The sequence below is a fragment of the Orbicella faveolata genome, unplaced genomic scaffold, assembly GCF_042242905.1.
Source record: "Orbicella faveolata isolate gen_17 unplaced genomic scaffold, um_ofav_v1 contig_2, whole genome shotgun sequence".
In the NCBI taxonomy this organism is placed as follows: Eukaryota; Metazoa; Cnidaria; class Anthozoa; order Scleractinia; family Merulinidae; genus Orbicella; species Orbicella faveolata.
In genome coordinates, this window is record NW_028301547.1 from 30,437,277 (window position 1) to 30,454,431 (window position 17,155).

The 17,155-nt window shown below is 37.8% G+C and overlaps 2 protein-coding genes, 1 long non-coding RNA gene and 2 pseudogenes across 3 annotated transcripts; all 5 read left to right on the plus strand.

The window, feature by feature from the left end:
- The first annotated feature begins 283 nt into the window (after positions 1-283).
- LOC149112783 (uncharacterized) lies at positions 284-1,266 on the plus strand (annotated as a pseudogene).
- A 3,318-nt stretch (positions 1,267-4,584) lies between these two features.
- Positions 4,585-5,493, plus strand: LOC149112784 (beta-4C adrenergic receptor-like). The gene has a single exon (XM_089290232.1). It carries the CDS (start codon positions 4,614-4,616, stop codon positions 5,469-5,471), a length of 858 nt encoding a protein of 285 aa, XP_089146358.1. The 5' UTR covers positions 4,585-4,613; the 3' UTR covers positions 5,472-5,493.
- A 288-nt stretch (positions 5,494-5,781) lies between these two features.
- Positions 5,782-7,936, plus strand: LOC149112785 (uncharacterized). The gene is made up of 2 exons (XR_016207577.1): positions 5,782-5,984; positions 7,449-7,936. It is a non-coding gene; the product is annotated as an uncharacterized LOC149112785 (long non-coding RNA).
- Positions 7,937-12,410: 4,474 nt separating this feature from the next.
- On the plus strand, positions 12,411-14,148 carry LOC149112786 (adenosine receptor A3-like; annotated as a pseudogene).
- A 1,513-nt stretch (positions 14,149-15,661) lies between these two features.
- Positions 15,662-16,997, plus strand: LOC149112787 (adenosine receptor A2b-like). The gene has a single exon (XM_089290803.1). The coding sequence runs from the start codon at positions 15,890-15,892 to the stop codon at positions 16,772-16,774; it is 885 nt and encodes a 294-aa protein (XP_089146929.1). The 5' UTR covers positions 15,662-15,889; the 3' UTR covers positions 16,775-16,997.
- Positions 16,998-17,155: the final 158 nt, after the last annotated feature.

Consider the following 17,155-nt stretch of genomic DNA (forward strand, 5'->3'; position numbering starts at 1 on the left):
CCCTCTTGGGAAAAAATAAATCACGATATGTCCTTGACATCATTGTGCCGCCATTTTAACAATCACTTCTTATCCACAAACTCAGGTTATTCTTATAAGTATTTTTTTTGAAACTCATTTCAGAGTAAAAACTAGCGATAAAAAACGACGTTTAGATCTCTCTGAGGCTCCCTGCCACTGTGGAAATAATATTCCCAAGGCAGTTGCTGGCACAGTTATCCAGAATGGTTCGAGACTAGCCGATCCCTATGGCCTGCCAAAAACCCACAAGCGACAATTAGCAATGCGACCAATGCTCTCGGCAACCGGGACATATAATTACAAGTTGGCAAAATGGCTTGATGAAAAGCTTAAACCTCTATCAGTCAATGATCACACCATCAGTAATGTTTTTAATTTCGTGGATGCTCTCCATGACATGGAAGTTTACGATAAAAGCATCCTTGTTTCATATGACGTAACTTCACTTTTTACCAATGTCCCTGTTGATGAGACGATATAAATTCTAGCTGAAAAGGTATTTAAGGACGACTGGTTAAATAAGCAGCATAATCTCAACATTACAAAATCAGCCTTGGTGGAGTTGCTTAATATTGCCACCAAGAACCAGCTTTTTCAGTTTGAGGGGAGTTTGTATGAACAAACCGATGGTGTTGCTATGGGTTCGCCAACTGGACCCCTAATGGCCAACGCATTTATGTACAGTATCGAAGATCGACTTCAGGACCAAGGCAAGTTACCCGAGTTTTACAAACGCTATGTGGATAATACATTGAGCATAATGCCTGACACCGAAACAGCTGAAGCATTCCTTTCCTCTCTAAATGAAAGCCATCCATCTGCCAACTTCACCATGGAACTTGGCGAATATGGTAAACTTCCTTTCCTGGGAACGGAGATCAGGAAATGCAATGGTCGCCTGGAGACAAGGGTGTACAGAAAACCAACTGACACCGCATTACAAGAGCCACGTCAATGTTAGATACAAGAAGTCAATGCTAAAAACAATGCTGGATCGTGCCTTTAAAGTGTCGTCTACCTGGCAGCTGTTCCACCTGGAATTTGATCGTCTCAAACAGACGTTCTCCCGACTTCAGTACCCAGCCTAACTTCTGCAATCGACCATCAGTAATTTTGTCACCAAGAAAGTTTCAGGCGATCCAATTTCCACACGAGCATGTAACGTAAATGAAGCGCTTGTCGATGTCAGAATGGTGTTACCATTCAAGGATAAGAGTTCAGTCAATTCCGCGCGAAGGCAACTTGGGGAACTAGGTCGCAAAATTGGAATTGATATTCGCCCCGTGTAAACAAGCCGTAAGATCGGACACGAGATCAAACCAAAAGAAAAGAAGCCGCCTACCATTAACCAACAACTCGTGATTTTAAGATCTTGAGACAGTGCCAAAGTAAGTTCTCACGCCCTAATTTGTACTAATATATGTATATTTCATTCGCTTTTTTTACAACTTGAAAATGATCTCAGAGAGATCGAAACGTCATTTTTTATCCTTAGTTTTTATTCTGAAAACTTAGGTTATTGTCTAGGGAAACACGTATATTAGGGAGCTTAACAAACCCACGACGGCAACGGCAACGTCGCTAAACAAAAAGTTTAATGAGGAGAACAATGGCTGTGCACGTGTGTTATAATTCTCCGTACATTTCTTTGCCGTCCTCTCCAAAATAACAACGGGAAATGGAAATGACCAAGTTCTGCGTCGTCTACGGAACGTGGACGAAGACGGCTAATTTCTGATATTTCCATTGGAATTGAACGCCGTCGTTGGATGTTTAGCTTAAGCACGTTTTTAGAGCCATTGGTGTACCGAACAGATCTAAACAATCGCGAATTTCGCTGGTAAAATATAAATTCAATTTTTACTTGGCGTCTCCCCCGGTGTCGTTGTCCTGGTTGCTTAAGTTCCCTAACAACGTGAAATGACCTAATTCTGCGTTGTCTGGAGAACATGAACCACGACGGCCAATTTTTTAAATTTTTATTTCGAATTTATCGATGAGTCCTAGATTCAGTTTCGGGATAGCTTTGACAGTGATAAACAAAGTAAATGACTTTAGGTACCGAGAGATCCGGGGATAAACTGCAAAATGATTTTTTGATCGACGTTGTCCTCGGCGTCGCCGTCGTGGTTTATTAAGCTCCCTAATTTCAGGACATGAGAGATCATCGCGTTTTTTCCTTTGTCTAGGTCTTTGATTTAACTTAGATGGTTGCAAAAAAAAATTGTTGATGTATGGCATACTCTTTCTGACACTTTTATTCATTAATTCTTTCACCATCGCCTGTTTTCAGTTTTATTTACATTTCAAAACACACTCATTTTGAAACTTGCAAACTTTTGTTTTTTCCAATAAATGGTGGAACCAACACAACAATGACAAGCCAGTGTTATATTTTCGCTCAAGGACCGGGTTGCTTACAGCTGCTTGGTGTTTATGATCAGTTAACTCGCGTCATTATTACTCTAATTTCAAGCTTTATTATTTAGAAGTATGGGTTATTGATCAAGTGTGAGCTCAAGATGGCAGGATATTTGCCAAGTGCTTTTTTTTACGTGTTTATGGACCGAGACGGAGTCGCGGTCCATAAACTCGCAAAAAAGGAATGAGGCCAATATCCAGCCATCTTGACCAAACAAGCTGGGTCAATAAAGGATTTATTATATGGCTTTAGGGGAAATTTTTTCTTGCGGGACACGGCGCGTAGTCCCTAGCAGGCAAGATAGCTCCATCTTGCGCGCTTGGGTAGCCAATCACAGCTCAGGATTTGATTCATCTTGCCCGCTCACGGAGCTAGCCATATGATAAATTAATTTTCTATATCAGAGACACTTTTATTCACTCAGTTACGAAAAAGGACCCAAAAGTTTTGGTGAAATTCTTGGACTTAGATTTTCACTTGTTCGAAGCTCGCAGTTTTCCGAGAGCGTAGCTCGAGGAAAACTGTTCGCTTCTCGAAACAGATAATGTCCGGGGACAAATATCCTAGCATATTTTCGCGTCAAATGGAGGCTATTGTTTATATAACGGCAGTTTTGAGATATAACATACAAACTACTACGATATATTCCCGGGATATATTCTCATGTGGAATTTCTTTGTTTGTTGTTACAAGTAAAAGCCTCCTCTATAAACTCGTCGTGCTTGACTGCAGTTGGTATGCTGCTTGTCACAGCTTTCTGGGGTTCCAGAATTCACATTTTACAAAACGGAAAATGTCATGTTTGCATTCACGTTAATTATGCAAGACATTTTCTATTTTACTAATTATGTTTCATCCGGCGATATTGAAGAAAAAGCTAATTCGCAAGTACGCTTTTTCGACGTATAGTTCTTCCGTTGCCTGTTTACCTCGATTTTGGCAACAATTAGAGCTCTTAGATTCCCATCGCTTTTTTTCACATGTACCATTTTCACAACACGTTTTTGCGACAGCAGAGTACTTGCTGCTACAACATGTACATTTTTAAAAACTCAGTAGTGCGTCTATATATATATCACTTTTCTTTAAAGGTTCTATCGGCTTTTTGCGTAAAAATAAGAAACGCCCTAATCCATCATAGAGCAGTATATTCGGACTCGAACGTGATACTGAACGCGACAGGTTTCTCACTTAATGAATTAACAACAGTGTGCCCTGTGTAGTTTAAATGCCTTGAATAAATATACAGCTACAAATTCACGCAAGGAAAAGTAAAGACGTTTTCTTAAATAAAAGGCTAATTATATTTCACCATTTATTCAAATCCATGAAAAGTTATTAGCTCGAATTCCAAACTTTCTCCCGGCTGATTGCCGCACATTTCCCAGTCACGTTCAGTTTCACTTTTCCAATCATTTGTCTATAATATTTTTTTCCTGCGAACTTGCAAAAACAAATTTAATAAGATTAAAAACGGAGTTGGCGTTTTTTTACCATAGCTACATATCTCAAATTTGGTGAATGCAATTCTTTGCCCAGTATCTTAACTTTGCTATTCATGAATTGTTCGGAAATTATTTTACATCGGATTCGCTCTCAAACACTGTAATTCTGACGCGTGTTGTCTTCCAAAACCGTAATAAGGTCTATTGAAATTTAACATTTCTCTCTGTGAAATGCAACTATATACAAAAATCTTTTTTCTGCTTCAGGCGAAAGTAAACTTAGTGAAGAATCATGACATTTGTTGTTATGGAAATTCAAGTTCATAATCAACATCTTTTTGTAACTCACATTTTTATGGGAAATGCAAAATTAGACTCTCCATTTTTCCACTTGAACGTTTAAAATATACCTTAAGTTGAGTATTACTTATCACTTTACTAGCTTTTTCGTTTTCTTGGCAATAGCGATGCACAAAACGAAAATTAAGTTATTAGGTTAAACAAAAATGTCAATCGCTTACCTGTTTTATACTGACATTTATTTTTGCATGAAAATAGATATTTGTTTATTACCCGCATTCATTAGGCGGGAAGTGTTTTGTTAATAAAGGACTTAAACCAGCATTGCATCGTTTAAGATCAAACCATCTCATGTTCAACTCAGTCCATGGTACAAGTTCACTGTAACATTGCTCAGTGGTCTTTTTCAAAGTTCAAGCTGTAAAATGAACGAAGCTGACCCACTTTACTCAACGTACGTCGTTAACTGTGTGTTCAACGCTTTCTCAGCCTACATCGCCATCATGTTGAACATTTTAACAATACACGCGATGATAAAAACTTCGTCGTTGCCAAAGCCTTTGAGAACATTGCTCCTGAGTCTTGCTGTTTCTGATCTTGGTGTTGGTTTACTGGTTCAACCTTCGTACATCGCTGTAATGGCCAATCCTGCCTATTTCACAAACACCGCGTTTAACATGATCTCACCTTTATTTGCTAGTGCTTCATTCTTTAGTGTTGTGGCCATAAGTGTCGACAGGTTCCTGGCCGTTCATCTTCATCTCAGATATCAGGAACTTGTGACTCACAAGCGTGTTGTAGCTGTGGTGATCTCAATTTGGGTTTTTAGCGCTTTTCTTACATCAATTGAGTTTTGGATCTCCCTTGATGGCATCCTGCTCGTCGACCTCATCACCCAGAGTGTTGGCTATATTATTACGGGAATTATTTATTGCAGAATTTATTTTACTGTAAGACGCCATTCAGACCAAATTCATTGCCAACAGATACAGGTAGCACAGAACAGCCAAATAGAAAGTGCTGCGTGGCAGAGAAAGTCTGCTGTCAATACTTTATACGTATATCTCATGTTTTTAGTTTGTTGTTTGCCAGACTTTTTTTGCGCTCGGGTCGCCCGTTTGATATGTCCGCAAAGTTCAGCTTTAAATGGCTTGCTTTTCTACTCACTGACCCTCTTTTTCCTCAATTCCTCTCTGAATCCCGTTATTTACTGCTGGAAGATGAGACACATTCGACGCGCTATCATAAACACATTGCGAGGCATATTTCTAAGACAAAACTGAACAAAATTGTAACTGGACAATGATCGAACAACATAGCACTGCTGTTAGAGTAACTTTATAGCAGAGCTCCGGCGGCACGAAGGGCCAGCAAGCGGAGCACCATACTCATAGGAAACCGTGAATCGCTTTTTTTTTCATGGTCATCATGGCTAGCGGTTTGCTCGTGCATGGGCGCCTACGTGAGACGACGACGCAGGCGCAACATGGCGGCCATACTCTGGCGGGTTGACCGAAACATGCAGCCTTGGTTTACAGCTACATCTTTGATATTGGAAATCCATGTTATGGTCAATCAGGAGGGAGAGGTGAACACGTCAGATTTGGCTGACCCTATGATCGTGGCCATTATGACGTCACGGTGAAAGAAGCGCGCAAATGCACAAAATTTTCGAAAATGGCGTCGTCGCCTCTCGCTGATACAACTTTTTGAGGAGGATTTCTCCAATCATTCCAGCTTCAAATGGTACTGTATTTGGATCTCAAGGAGTGATTATCATTTTTATTTCTTGAGAGGTAAGTAGATTTTAATTATGACCGAAAAATCTCGCATAAAGTGCATTTAAAGAGTTACAGTCATCGCTCTGCGGTGGAAATATGTGGAGCAAAATTTTGACTGTTCGCCCTGTGAAATTGCGTTTTTTACGTGATCAGTAGCCTAAAGAAACGTGTAACTTGGTCACAGAATATTTTATATGTATAGGAAAACATTGTAATTGAAGATGATTTTGAAGAATGAGCAGTAAAAATGATCAGTCCATTTGAGTATGAAATATCTGCGATCTCGAGCTCGGAGTGTTCTTTCAGAAAACTAAAACCTTTCCACATTTTCTGCAACAGGCCTAGCAAACAGAAATATTATCCACAATGACGGAAATGAGAATTTTCACAAACAAGAACCTAAATTTAATTATTTAAATAAGACTTAAAGCCTACCTACTGCACAACGGTGGTTAAAATGCAGACGGAGGATAAAAATGAAGACTGCAGACTTTTTTAGAATATTGTATTCCCATTTCCTTTATAGAGAGTTTAGTTCTCCTGTTAGCCTGAAGTATACGGCTCAGATTAGCCAGTGTATGGTTAGCTCGATCTCTCTATAAATGAAAATGGGAATATGATATTCTTAAAAAGCCTGCAGTCTACATTTTACCCATGGTTTGCAGTCTAGTCTTGTAAGACTTTTCTTTAAATATAATGGCATACAAGGCCCTCTCTCCTCTGCATAGGCCTATCTTGTGTTGCTTTAACCTTAGGCTGGTAGTTCATAGTATATTCAATTTCCCATTGGGAGCCTTTATGGAGGAGAGAGTACAAGGCCCCATTTATATGGTCTTGGGTACTGGAGACAACACTATGAGATCCTTCTGAGGCAACTTTATCAAGTGTTTATATGAAATGAAGTTGTCCCTCCAGGATTACTTAAGCCTTTTTTCATATTCTAATGCTCAGTTATCCTTCTTCCTTTGGCTTCCTTTCAGTCATTTGATCACTGTGGGTTTTGTGAGTTAATTTTGATTTCTTCATACCATGAGTTGCCCCAGGTAGGCCAGTATTTTGATGAAAAAAGGTTATGAGGCCTACCAGTGTTACCCTGGTTATGTTGCTAAGGGTGACTTGTGTTTCGCTTTCTCAACAAAATGGTGTGAAAGTTAGCTCATCTAGGGTCACTGGGGGGAGGGCTTTCTTTGTTACCTATGACCAAATAAGGGGCCTCACTGTCAGCTGTGATCATGTATGCTTATATAACAAAACTTGAGATCCAAACTCTGGTCACCTTGAGTTCCTGTTGCTGATCTTATGATGTTTACAAAATTGGCACAACTGGATCAACAATTTAGGCATTTGAAGTTTGATTTATTTTAATTCTTAAACAATATTGTAACTTTTGTTTATGTCAGGATCCAAAAATGCTTTATGCAGAGTGTTTGTTGTAGTTTGTTTGACATGCTTCAGAAATTTTATTTTTCCTTTGTGCAGGTGAGGGCGCTGAAAAAAAATTCTTTATGTGAAAATCTGAAGACCTCCATTCAATATATTGATACTGGAAATGACCTATATAATGTTTTATAAATTATGATATTAGTTCCATGTACATTACCGCATTGTATCTGCTTGGACGGGACTTAAAAGGTGGATGGATTTGAATCATTTAATTGTGAGAATTAGTTTTTTTAATGGTAAATACATATTGAGTTCCTGGTGCGAGATCTCATTAGGAAATTTATCTTTTAGTTTACATTTTGTGTTGAAAAGAGTTAGGGGCGAAATAAAAACCAAAGAGGGAAGGGAGGTCACGTCAACATTTACTTCAATTTTCAACTGGTGAATATAAGGGGAGTTTTATTTGATCGTAGGTTACTATCTTCCACTACCTTTGCAAGACCATCCAAGCAGGCCCGTTTTCTGACCATGTAAAGCTGTCTATTTATTGTCAATGTACTGTCAATTAAACATTTAAAACCCAATCTTGCGTGTTTTTTTTGTTATTTGCTGAAAATGTGCGCTTATCATTCTCTTGAAGCCAATAATAAACTCATCAATGCAAAAAGCAACAGGGAACCTGGGATGGATGGCACTGGGGAGAAATCAGACTTTGGGTTCATGTTTACAAGTACAACCTCTGTGACACTTTTCTCTAGAATATTTCTTTGTAGGTCAGTTTAAACGTAATGTAAAATAATAGTTAAAGCTATCTTTATTTACATAAGATTTATGATGAAAATTAAAAGCATAAAGTATAAAGAAAATAACTGATTATCATTTCAAACTTAGAGACAGTAAAGCTATTACAGTTTCTCAAGACAGATACTATTAGAAAACAAGGGGTTTGGTTATGATAAGAGATCACCTGATATTGATCTTTCCAGCTTTGTCTTAACCTTCCTTACTGAACTCTTTGTTTTGGCAATAAGTCATTTTGGCGTTACAAGTTGCTCCTGGATAAGTTAACTTTTATTGCCAATGGCTTAGCATAGGAAGTGTCCCTGTTCATATTTTCTTTCCTCTTTAATTCACTTGCTGCTTGGAACCAGATTCTGTATTTTTTAGTTCTTTCCATATAACATCCTATGAGTTTTCTTTTACAACCTATACAAGTTTAATTGAACTCACTGTGACATTAAAAAAAATTAGAACCCAAAGCACTAGTTTAGGATACCTTTCTTGTCAGAGGTGCGAGACAAGAAATAGCTTTGCACTGCATGCGGACGCCCGAGGAAACAGATCCTGCTCCGATCTCATATTTGACGAACATTTTGACATGAAGTAAAGCACCTTTCTGCCAAGAGGTCTCATCCATGTTAGTCGGAATATCATCTGTTTCATCTAGGTCTCCCGTACAGTGATTTTACATCATTTTACCACCTAAAATATCCACACGTCTGCTCGGCTTGCGTCAGTTGGTTGGTCTCGCTGAAGAAAATGTTATTGTTGACAGTTTTGCGGATAATTTAGCGCAGAAAAATAATTTCTTGGTACATTATTTACCTTAATTTGCAACCCAGCATATGACTTGATAGTTCAAATGTCTTTGTAAGGGAGCATTTTCCATCAAATACTTTCTCATATTTCGAGGGTTTCGAGTATTGATCAGCAGGTCCTCCACGCTATCGTGTACAAAATAATGGGTTTAAACCCACTGATCATTTTTATGCATATGTTAAATGATTCGTTTTTATCACCATTCAAACGTTTTAAACCATATCAAGATCATAATTTCGTGTTCGTGTTGTTCATCGTTGGGTTCTCCAGATATCGCCCAGGAAACGGGCGTGAAGCTTCACTTTTCAATCGCGTTTTCAATTGAGCGATCTCCAAATTTTGCGTGTTTTTGAGCCTTCCGACATCTAATTTTTGAAAACCAAGGTATTTTTGGACACAACATTAATAGGTTATCTTATTCCTGTGGTCTGTTGATCGCTTTCTTTCAAATTATTTGAGCAATCATCGGATGAGAAACTTTCCTGGTGTCATTTTTTAGCGGCCATTGAAACTTCACGGGCTGGCTCACGAGTGACGTCATAATGGCCAAGATCATCGGGCGCGCAATCGCATCGCCACGCAAGCAAAGTTGACCTCTCCCTCCTGTGGTCAATTGATAACTGTCAAAACAAAGTATCCGCTCACCAGTACTACGTGACGATATCGCGGGCTCAGGTTTAAAGCTTGTCTGGCACACGTTTTTTTAAGAAGCTGACCGCTGCCCAGGTACTGGTTTTCGATTGGATCGCAGGCTGAAGCCAGGTTAACTTACTACATACATGTAGTCAGGGGTCTGTTTCTCGAAAGTCCTGGAACTTCTCGGGCCCGCAAAGCAGTTTTTAATTAATGAGTATCTAAAAGCAGAAAGTTGTATTCGCCTGAAACTTTTTGTATAAAGAGAACCTCTCTTCATATTAAGAATATGTGAATAAAACGAAGCTTTTACGCTGATGTTTCTTAACTCCTCTCTGAATCCTGTTATTAACTGCGGGAAAATAAGACACATTCGACACGCTGTGATAGACAAAACTAGACAGTTCTCCTGTAAGAGTAAGTTTAGAAACGTCATAACGACTATTAAAAGTTCATCTCGACCAAGAAACTAATTTTTAGTAATTTAACTTTTTGATGGAAGCAAAATCTGCGAACATCAGATAGACTTAAGTCTCTTAATACACGATGTTAAAAGAAGTATAAACGTTGTCTGGTTGAAAAGATTAAAAACATAAGCTTCGGGCCATCAGTCTATGGTCTTTAACGAATAAAATATGTTTCTGTGCGAATAGAAGTAAATACCAAAAGAGTGAAAAAATTTAGAAACTAAAATACCATAGGCGTGTGAAAAAATAAACTTAAAAGAATGCAAATGACATCTAAATTACAAAAAAATGAAATATTGCCCACGCAACGGTTTTGAATTGTTGTCGAGATAATGATGATGATGATGATGATGATGATGATTGAGATATAGCAGGGATTTTTATGCAAATCAGTCACTCACTCACTTGGTCAATCAGCCAATCACCAGGCGCAATTGTAGCGGAGTACTGTATGCAAATCAGTCACTCGCTCACTCGTAATCGGAAGTCTTATCAATCAGCCAATCACCAGGCACAATTGTAGCGGAGTACTGTATGCAAATCAGTTACTCGCTCACTCGTAACCGGAAGTCTTATCAATCAGCCAATCACCAGGCGCAATTGTAGCGGAATTTTGTATGCAAATGAGTTACTCGCTTATTCGTAACTGTAAGACACACTAGCTGCATTTGAACATCAGTACGTTGTATTTGAATTGATGTTACATCGGCATACACGAAAGAACCAGAATTACTGAGAAACACCGATTGGAGACGACCGTGGAAAGAAAAATCTATATGAAACTACTCCAGGACCATGGAACGAGTTTGCAAAACATCAATGAACGAGTTTGCAAAATATAAATTACGAGTAAGACGCGAAGATCTTGTATAGTGAGCAGCAGGACGTAGCGACTTCTGTGTTTATATATAATATGTACTTCTTGTTTCTACCTTTCATTAAAGGTCCTGATGATGGGACTTAAAGAAAAGGCTCTTCTTTTCTCTTCTCTTCTCTTCTCTTCTCTTCTCTTCTCTTCTATTTTCTTCTCTTCTCTTCTCTTCTCTTCTCTTCTCTTTTCTTTCTTTTCTTTTCTTCTCTTCTCTTCGCTTCTCTTTTCTTCTCTTCTCTTCTCTTCTCTTCTCTTTTCTTCCCCTCTCTTCTCTTCTCTTTTCTTCTCTTCTCTTCACTTCTCTTCTCTTCTCTTCTCTTCTCTTCTCTTCTCTTCTCTTCTCTTCTCTTCTCTTCTCTTCTCTTCTCTTCTCTTTTCTTCTCTTCTCTTCACTTCACTTCTCTTCTTTTCTCTTCTCTTCTCTTCTCTTACCATCTTAGAGAAGATATTGTACTGCAGAGCAACCTGTTATCCGAGCTAATTTCACAATTTGTTATATAACTGAGAAAATTAGCTCATTGTGATCGGCTGAGAGCAGGCCAAATTAACGCGCGCTCGTTCGCAATTTCGCAACTTGTATAATAAATGAGCTCGAGCAATTAAGGATTTACACTACTCGTGATATTTTAAAATTCTTTCAAATTACACTCGCCTAAAGGCTCGTGCACTTTTGAGAGAATTTTGAAATATCAGTCGTAGTGTAAATCCTTAATTCCACTCGCATTCATACGATTAGCAATACAAATTAATGAGGAAGTCAGTAAAGATAATTTCCATATTGTAAGTTCGCCAATTGAACTATAGTATGTTTGCACAGATGATACGTAAAAAGATTAAAACCAGCTTATGTTTCTAAGAATAATTTGGCTCATCTTTTTTTCTTCGTTTCTTCCTCTAAATTCGTAACCAAATAAAATAAACGTTGCAAAAGGATAATGTCCCCCTAAATGTGTTTAAGAAATATTTTCCTTTTATGTTTTAGAATGTTTCGCATACTAATGACATTTTCGACGTTGTCATGCATTATAATCCATCAAATATTTTCGCTTGCAGGTGATTGGTCTAAACTCGTGATGTGACTGAATACTGGGGAATATCCGAGTGATATTCCCCAACTTTGAAAAGATTTCGCGTTTTCCGAAAAAATATTTGGAAATTATGATCACAATAATCTCTATTTGGCGCGAAAATATGCTTGGAAAGTTTTTCTAAGAGCGTCTGAATTGGTAAGGTTCGATTCCAATTTCCGCAGGGAATTTGTTTGTTTGCTGTTTTTCCTTGTTTGCTTTTTGTGTCTATTCGTAACTCCTGGCTAAATAATACCGACTTATCTGTCTTCATGCGTCAAACCCCAGTCAAAGCAGCTAATCAGGTTTCAAAAGGGCTGGTCACAGACAGCAAAGGCTGTCACAAAAACATATGGCACATAAAAACATAATGAACTAATGAAAAAAGAACTTTACTCATCACGAAATGCTTTTTACAAAAATGACTTGTCTCGCAGGAAGCGTTCATTTGTATCATGATAAAAATTAGGGAATGAGTGGTAGGCAAAAAGAATAAAAAGTGTTGAAAATTATTTTTGTGCGAACTTGGAATAATGGTGGCGAGTTGACTTACACAAACAGTTCGCCTCGTTGTTATGAAAATTAAAATTAAAATTCAACACCTTTTGCTAACTTCCATTTTAATGAGAAACGCAAAACCAGACTTTCAATTTTTCCAATAAGCCTTGAAAAGCACTTATCATTTTACTAAAATCTTCGTTTTCGTAAAACGAAAATTGACTCATTAATTTAAACAAGAATGCCAAAGGTTGCCTGGTTTCGACTGATATTTATTTTTACATGAAAACAGATATGCCAGCTTTAATATTATTCGCTTTCTGTGACGGGAAGTCGTAATAAAGCACTCAAACCAACCATACATCTTTCAATATTCACCTATCTCTTGCTCAGTAACTTGGCCAGCCTGTTAACATACGGTACCGTTTCATCGTACATAACATCGCTTAGCGCTCTTTCTCAAAGCTGTATAATAAATGAAGCTCACCCACTCTACTCATCGATAATCGTTAATTGTGTGTTCAACTCTTTCTCAGCCTACACCGCCACCATGTTGAACATTTTAACAATCTATGCGATGCGGAAAACTTCGTCGTTACCGAAGCCTTTGAAAACATTACTCCTGAGTCTTGCTGTTTCTGATTTTGGTGTTGGTTTACTCGCTCAACCTTTGTTCATCGTAAGGATGGTAAATCCTACTTATTTCACACACATCACGTTTAACGTCGCCCAAATTATATTCACTGTTGCGTCATTCTTTAGTGTTGTGGCCATAAGTGTTGACAGATTCTTGGCCATTCATCTTCATCTCAGATATCAGGAACTTGTGACTCACAAGCGAGTTTCTGCTGTGGTCATTGCATTTTGGACTTTGAGTGTACTTTATGGGCCATTACCTTTGTTTTTGTGTTCAAACAATGAAAACGATGTCACAGTTGTCATTATTTTCGGGGTCTGTTTCATTATTACAGGAATTGCCAATTGAAAAATATATTTCACTTTACGACGCCACAAAAAACAAATGCAAGCCCAACAAATACATGTAACACAGAATAGCCAAATGGAAAGTGCTGCCGCGAGGCAGAGAAACTCTGCTGTCAGTACATTCCACGTATTTCTCGTGATTTTAGTTTGTTGTTTGCCAACCTATTGCGCTCTGGTTGCCAGCTCAGTGTGATTTCTCCTCAGAGCTCCGCTTTAACTGATCTGTTGCTATACGCAGGGACACTAACATTCCTTAATTCGTCTCTGAATCCTGTTCTTTACTGCTGGAAGATGAGACACATTCGCCACGCTATCATAGACACACTGCGACATATATTTCCAAGTCAAAACTAAACAAATTGTAATCCCGGGACCGCGTGAAGTGTAACTTAATAAATGATATGATCGCCAGCAACAGTTCATCTAGATAGGACGTCTGACTGTAAAAAGTACTAAATCATCAGTGAGTAATTAGTAAAGTGAAACATTAGATGGGAGCCATTGGATAAAACAATACATAGTCACTATACACACAAGACTTTATTCAGGGATTAATAAAAGACACCCTGAGAGGGAGTTTAAGGAGGTGGATCCTTTGTTAAAACTTCTTAAAATAAAATATATATTAAAAGCTATTAAAGGTTAACAATCAAGCATGTATTATCTGGGTCTACAAACACGTTGTTGTGCATTTGTTTTGTTGGACGTCCTGCGAATTTCAGGGTTATAAAAGTATATCAAAAGATCTTCAATTTTCCACGCACCTGTCTAATCTGTGAAAGACGGAAACTACAGTTATGGTGAAATTTTCGCACGCAACTGAATAGACAAGACTGGAAGAGATTTGGTAATCGCATCGTGTTTAATTCCCGGTTTCTTCATAAAGCATAAATGAACGAAGGGCTATCATATCATAATTTAGTCGAACTTTTGGTGCTTAACCGCATAACTCTTCTTAAAGCAATTTATTTTCAGATGTTCCGCGACTATTGTTTGACATGACAAGTAGAAGCAAACAAACACAAAACATCTTTACTTTTATTGACGCATTTACTGCTGTCACGAAAAACAGCTCTGCAATTATGATAAAGGTTCAAATAATTCATTCAGTATTTTTGCACTAAAATTGAAATAACCGGCGTAGCCTGCTCCGTTTGGCTAAAACGAAATATTTGACCATCTCAGCTTCATTAGCATGCGTGTAATAAACAAGCGACTAAATGGTCTGCGTGTAAAATGCGTTTTCCCAGTGTTTTAAATGAGTCAATCAAACTTACCGACAATGTAAACGACGTTTTTATTACAATTTGCAATTTTTGACTAAAGTGAACACCCCTTGCAAATATAAATATTCGTAAAATACGGAAAAGACGAACGAGAAATGACCAAATAAAAGAGCAGCTGAATTTCTAATTTGTATAATTTTCATTTTGGCACGAAATTTTTGTTTTCCTTCTTATTAGGTATACACGCACCCATAACTAACTCATAGTATGAACTTCTGACTTCACCCGTAAAACGCTATTCACAGGAGGCAATTTACCAATGGACAGGTCCCAGACAACTGAGGTTGTCACAGAAACATGACATAACGAAAGGTTTAATTAACTAACAAGGAACTTTACTCATCACGTTCTTGTTCAAGAACAAATAGTTTCTCTTGCAGAAATAATTAATTTGTATTATAATATAAATTAAGAGATGAGCAGAAGACAAAAATAGTTTTTGGGCTAAACTGGAATAACGTTGGAGGAGTTTATTTGCGAAACAAGTTAACATGTCACCATCTGGGCATCATTAGGATGCTTGTTTAGAAAAGCCATTTGGTTTTGTATGAAGACTTACTTTCAGTTATTTTCCATTTTAATATATTAGTTTAACTCCTTCAAGATCAAAATGATTGTTAAATGCGATTTCTACTTTGGGGAAAAGGGAACTTAGTCTGATTGCAGAAATGAGAAGAGCGTGCAAAGCTAGCATTGTGACATTCATTGTTATGAAAATTCAAATTCAGCACATTTCTGTAACGAACAATTTTTATGGAAAACGCAAAATTCTCTACTTGAACGCCTAAACTATTCCTTAGATTAAGTATCATTCATTGCTTTACTATAGATATCTTCGTTTTCCTGTCGTAGTGTTGCACAAAATGAACATTGAATAATCAATTTAAGCAACAATGTCAAAAGATCGCCCTCTTTGAACAGACAAGTGTTTTTTGTTTGTTTGTTTGTTTTTTTTTTTAACATTAAAACAGATGCCAGTTTAGTACCTGTATACATCATTCAATCCTAGACCGGAAGTAGTATCAAACACCGCATCATTTTTTGATCAAACCCCCTCGTTTACAACTCAGCCCACGGTACAACTTCACTGTAACATTGCTCAGCGCTCATTTTTCAAAGTTCAAGCTGTATAATGAATGAAGCTCACCCACCCTACTCATCGGTCATCGTTAACTGTGTGTTCAACGCTTTCTCAGCCTACACCGCCATCATGTTAAATATTTTAACAATACACGCGATGAAAAAAACTTCGTTGGTACCAAAGCCTTTGAAAACATTGCTCCTGAGTCTTGCTGTTTCTGATCTTGGTGTTGGTTTGCTGACCCAACCTTTGTATATCCCACGGATGGTCAGTCCTGCTAATTCCACTAACACCCTGCTTCACCAAGCCTCATACGTATTTATTTACTCTTCGTTCTTTAGTGTTTTGGCCATAAGTGTCGACAGATTCTTGGCTATTCATCTTCATCTTAGATATCAGGAACTTGTGACTCACAAGCGTGTTGTTGCTGTGGTGATCTCAATTTGGGTTTTTAGTGCATTTTTTACATCAATTTGGCTTTGGCCCTCAGCTAATGTCGCCACCATGCTCGTCACCATTATCATTGTAAGTTTTTGCTATATTATTACAGCAACTGTTTACTGCAAAATTTATTTCACTGTACAACGCCACGCAAAACAAATGCAAGTCCAGCAAATACAGGTAGCACAGAATAACCAAATGGAAAGTGCTGCGAGGCAGAGAAAATCTGCCGTCAGTACATTCTGCGTATATCTTGTGTTTTTAGTTTGTAGTTTGCCAGATTATTCCGCTCTAGTTGCCAGTTTGATCTCTGCGCCAAGTACCGCTTTAAAGGGTCTGTTGTTATACTCAAAGACCCTGTTGTTCTTTAATTCCTCTCTGAATCCTGTTATTTACTGCTGGAAGATGAGACACATTCGACACGCTATCATAGACACACTGCGAAATATAAGACAAAATTGTAATCCCACGACTGCCGCAAGAGTGACTTCGTAAGTGATATTACCACCAACAGTTTATCTAGAGACATTAACCTTTGGGTTTTTAGTTATTTAACTGGTCTTTTTAAACATGATGTAGAAGTATTGTGATGTCCATAATATCGGCTTGCGATTTAAAATTTTTACAAGGCTAAACATGTTTAACAGACTAAAAAAGTAAAAAACCAAACGTGTTTGACATTATATTGAAGATGACAATCACATAATGTCGAAAACGTTTGGGTTTTTTTCAAACATTTTTTAAGTATTATAATTTTAATGGTTTTCAGAATTATTACTTGCTGGCCTATCTTTGTTTAACTTCGTTTTGCAGTGTATTCCGATTCATAACCAAATAACAATAAACGTTGCGAACAAAAATGTGTTTTAGAAACAT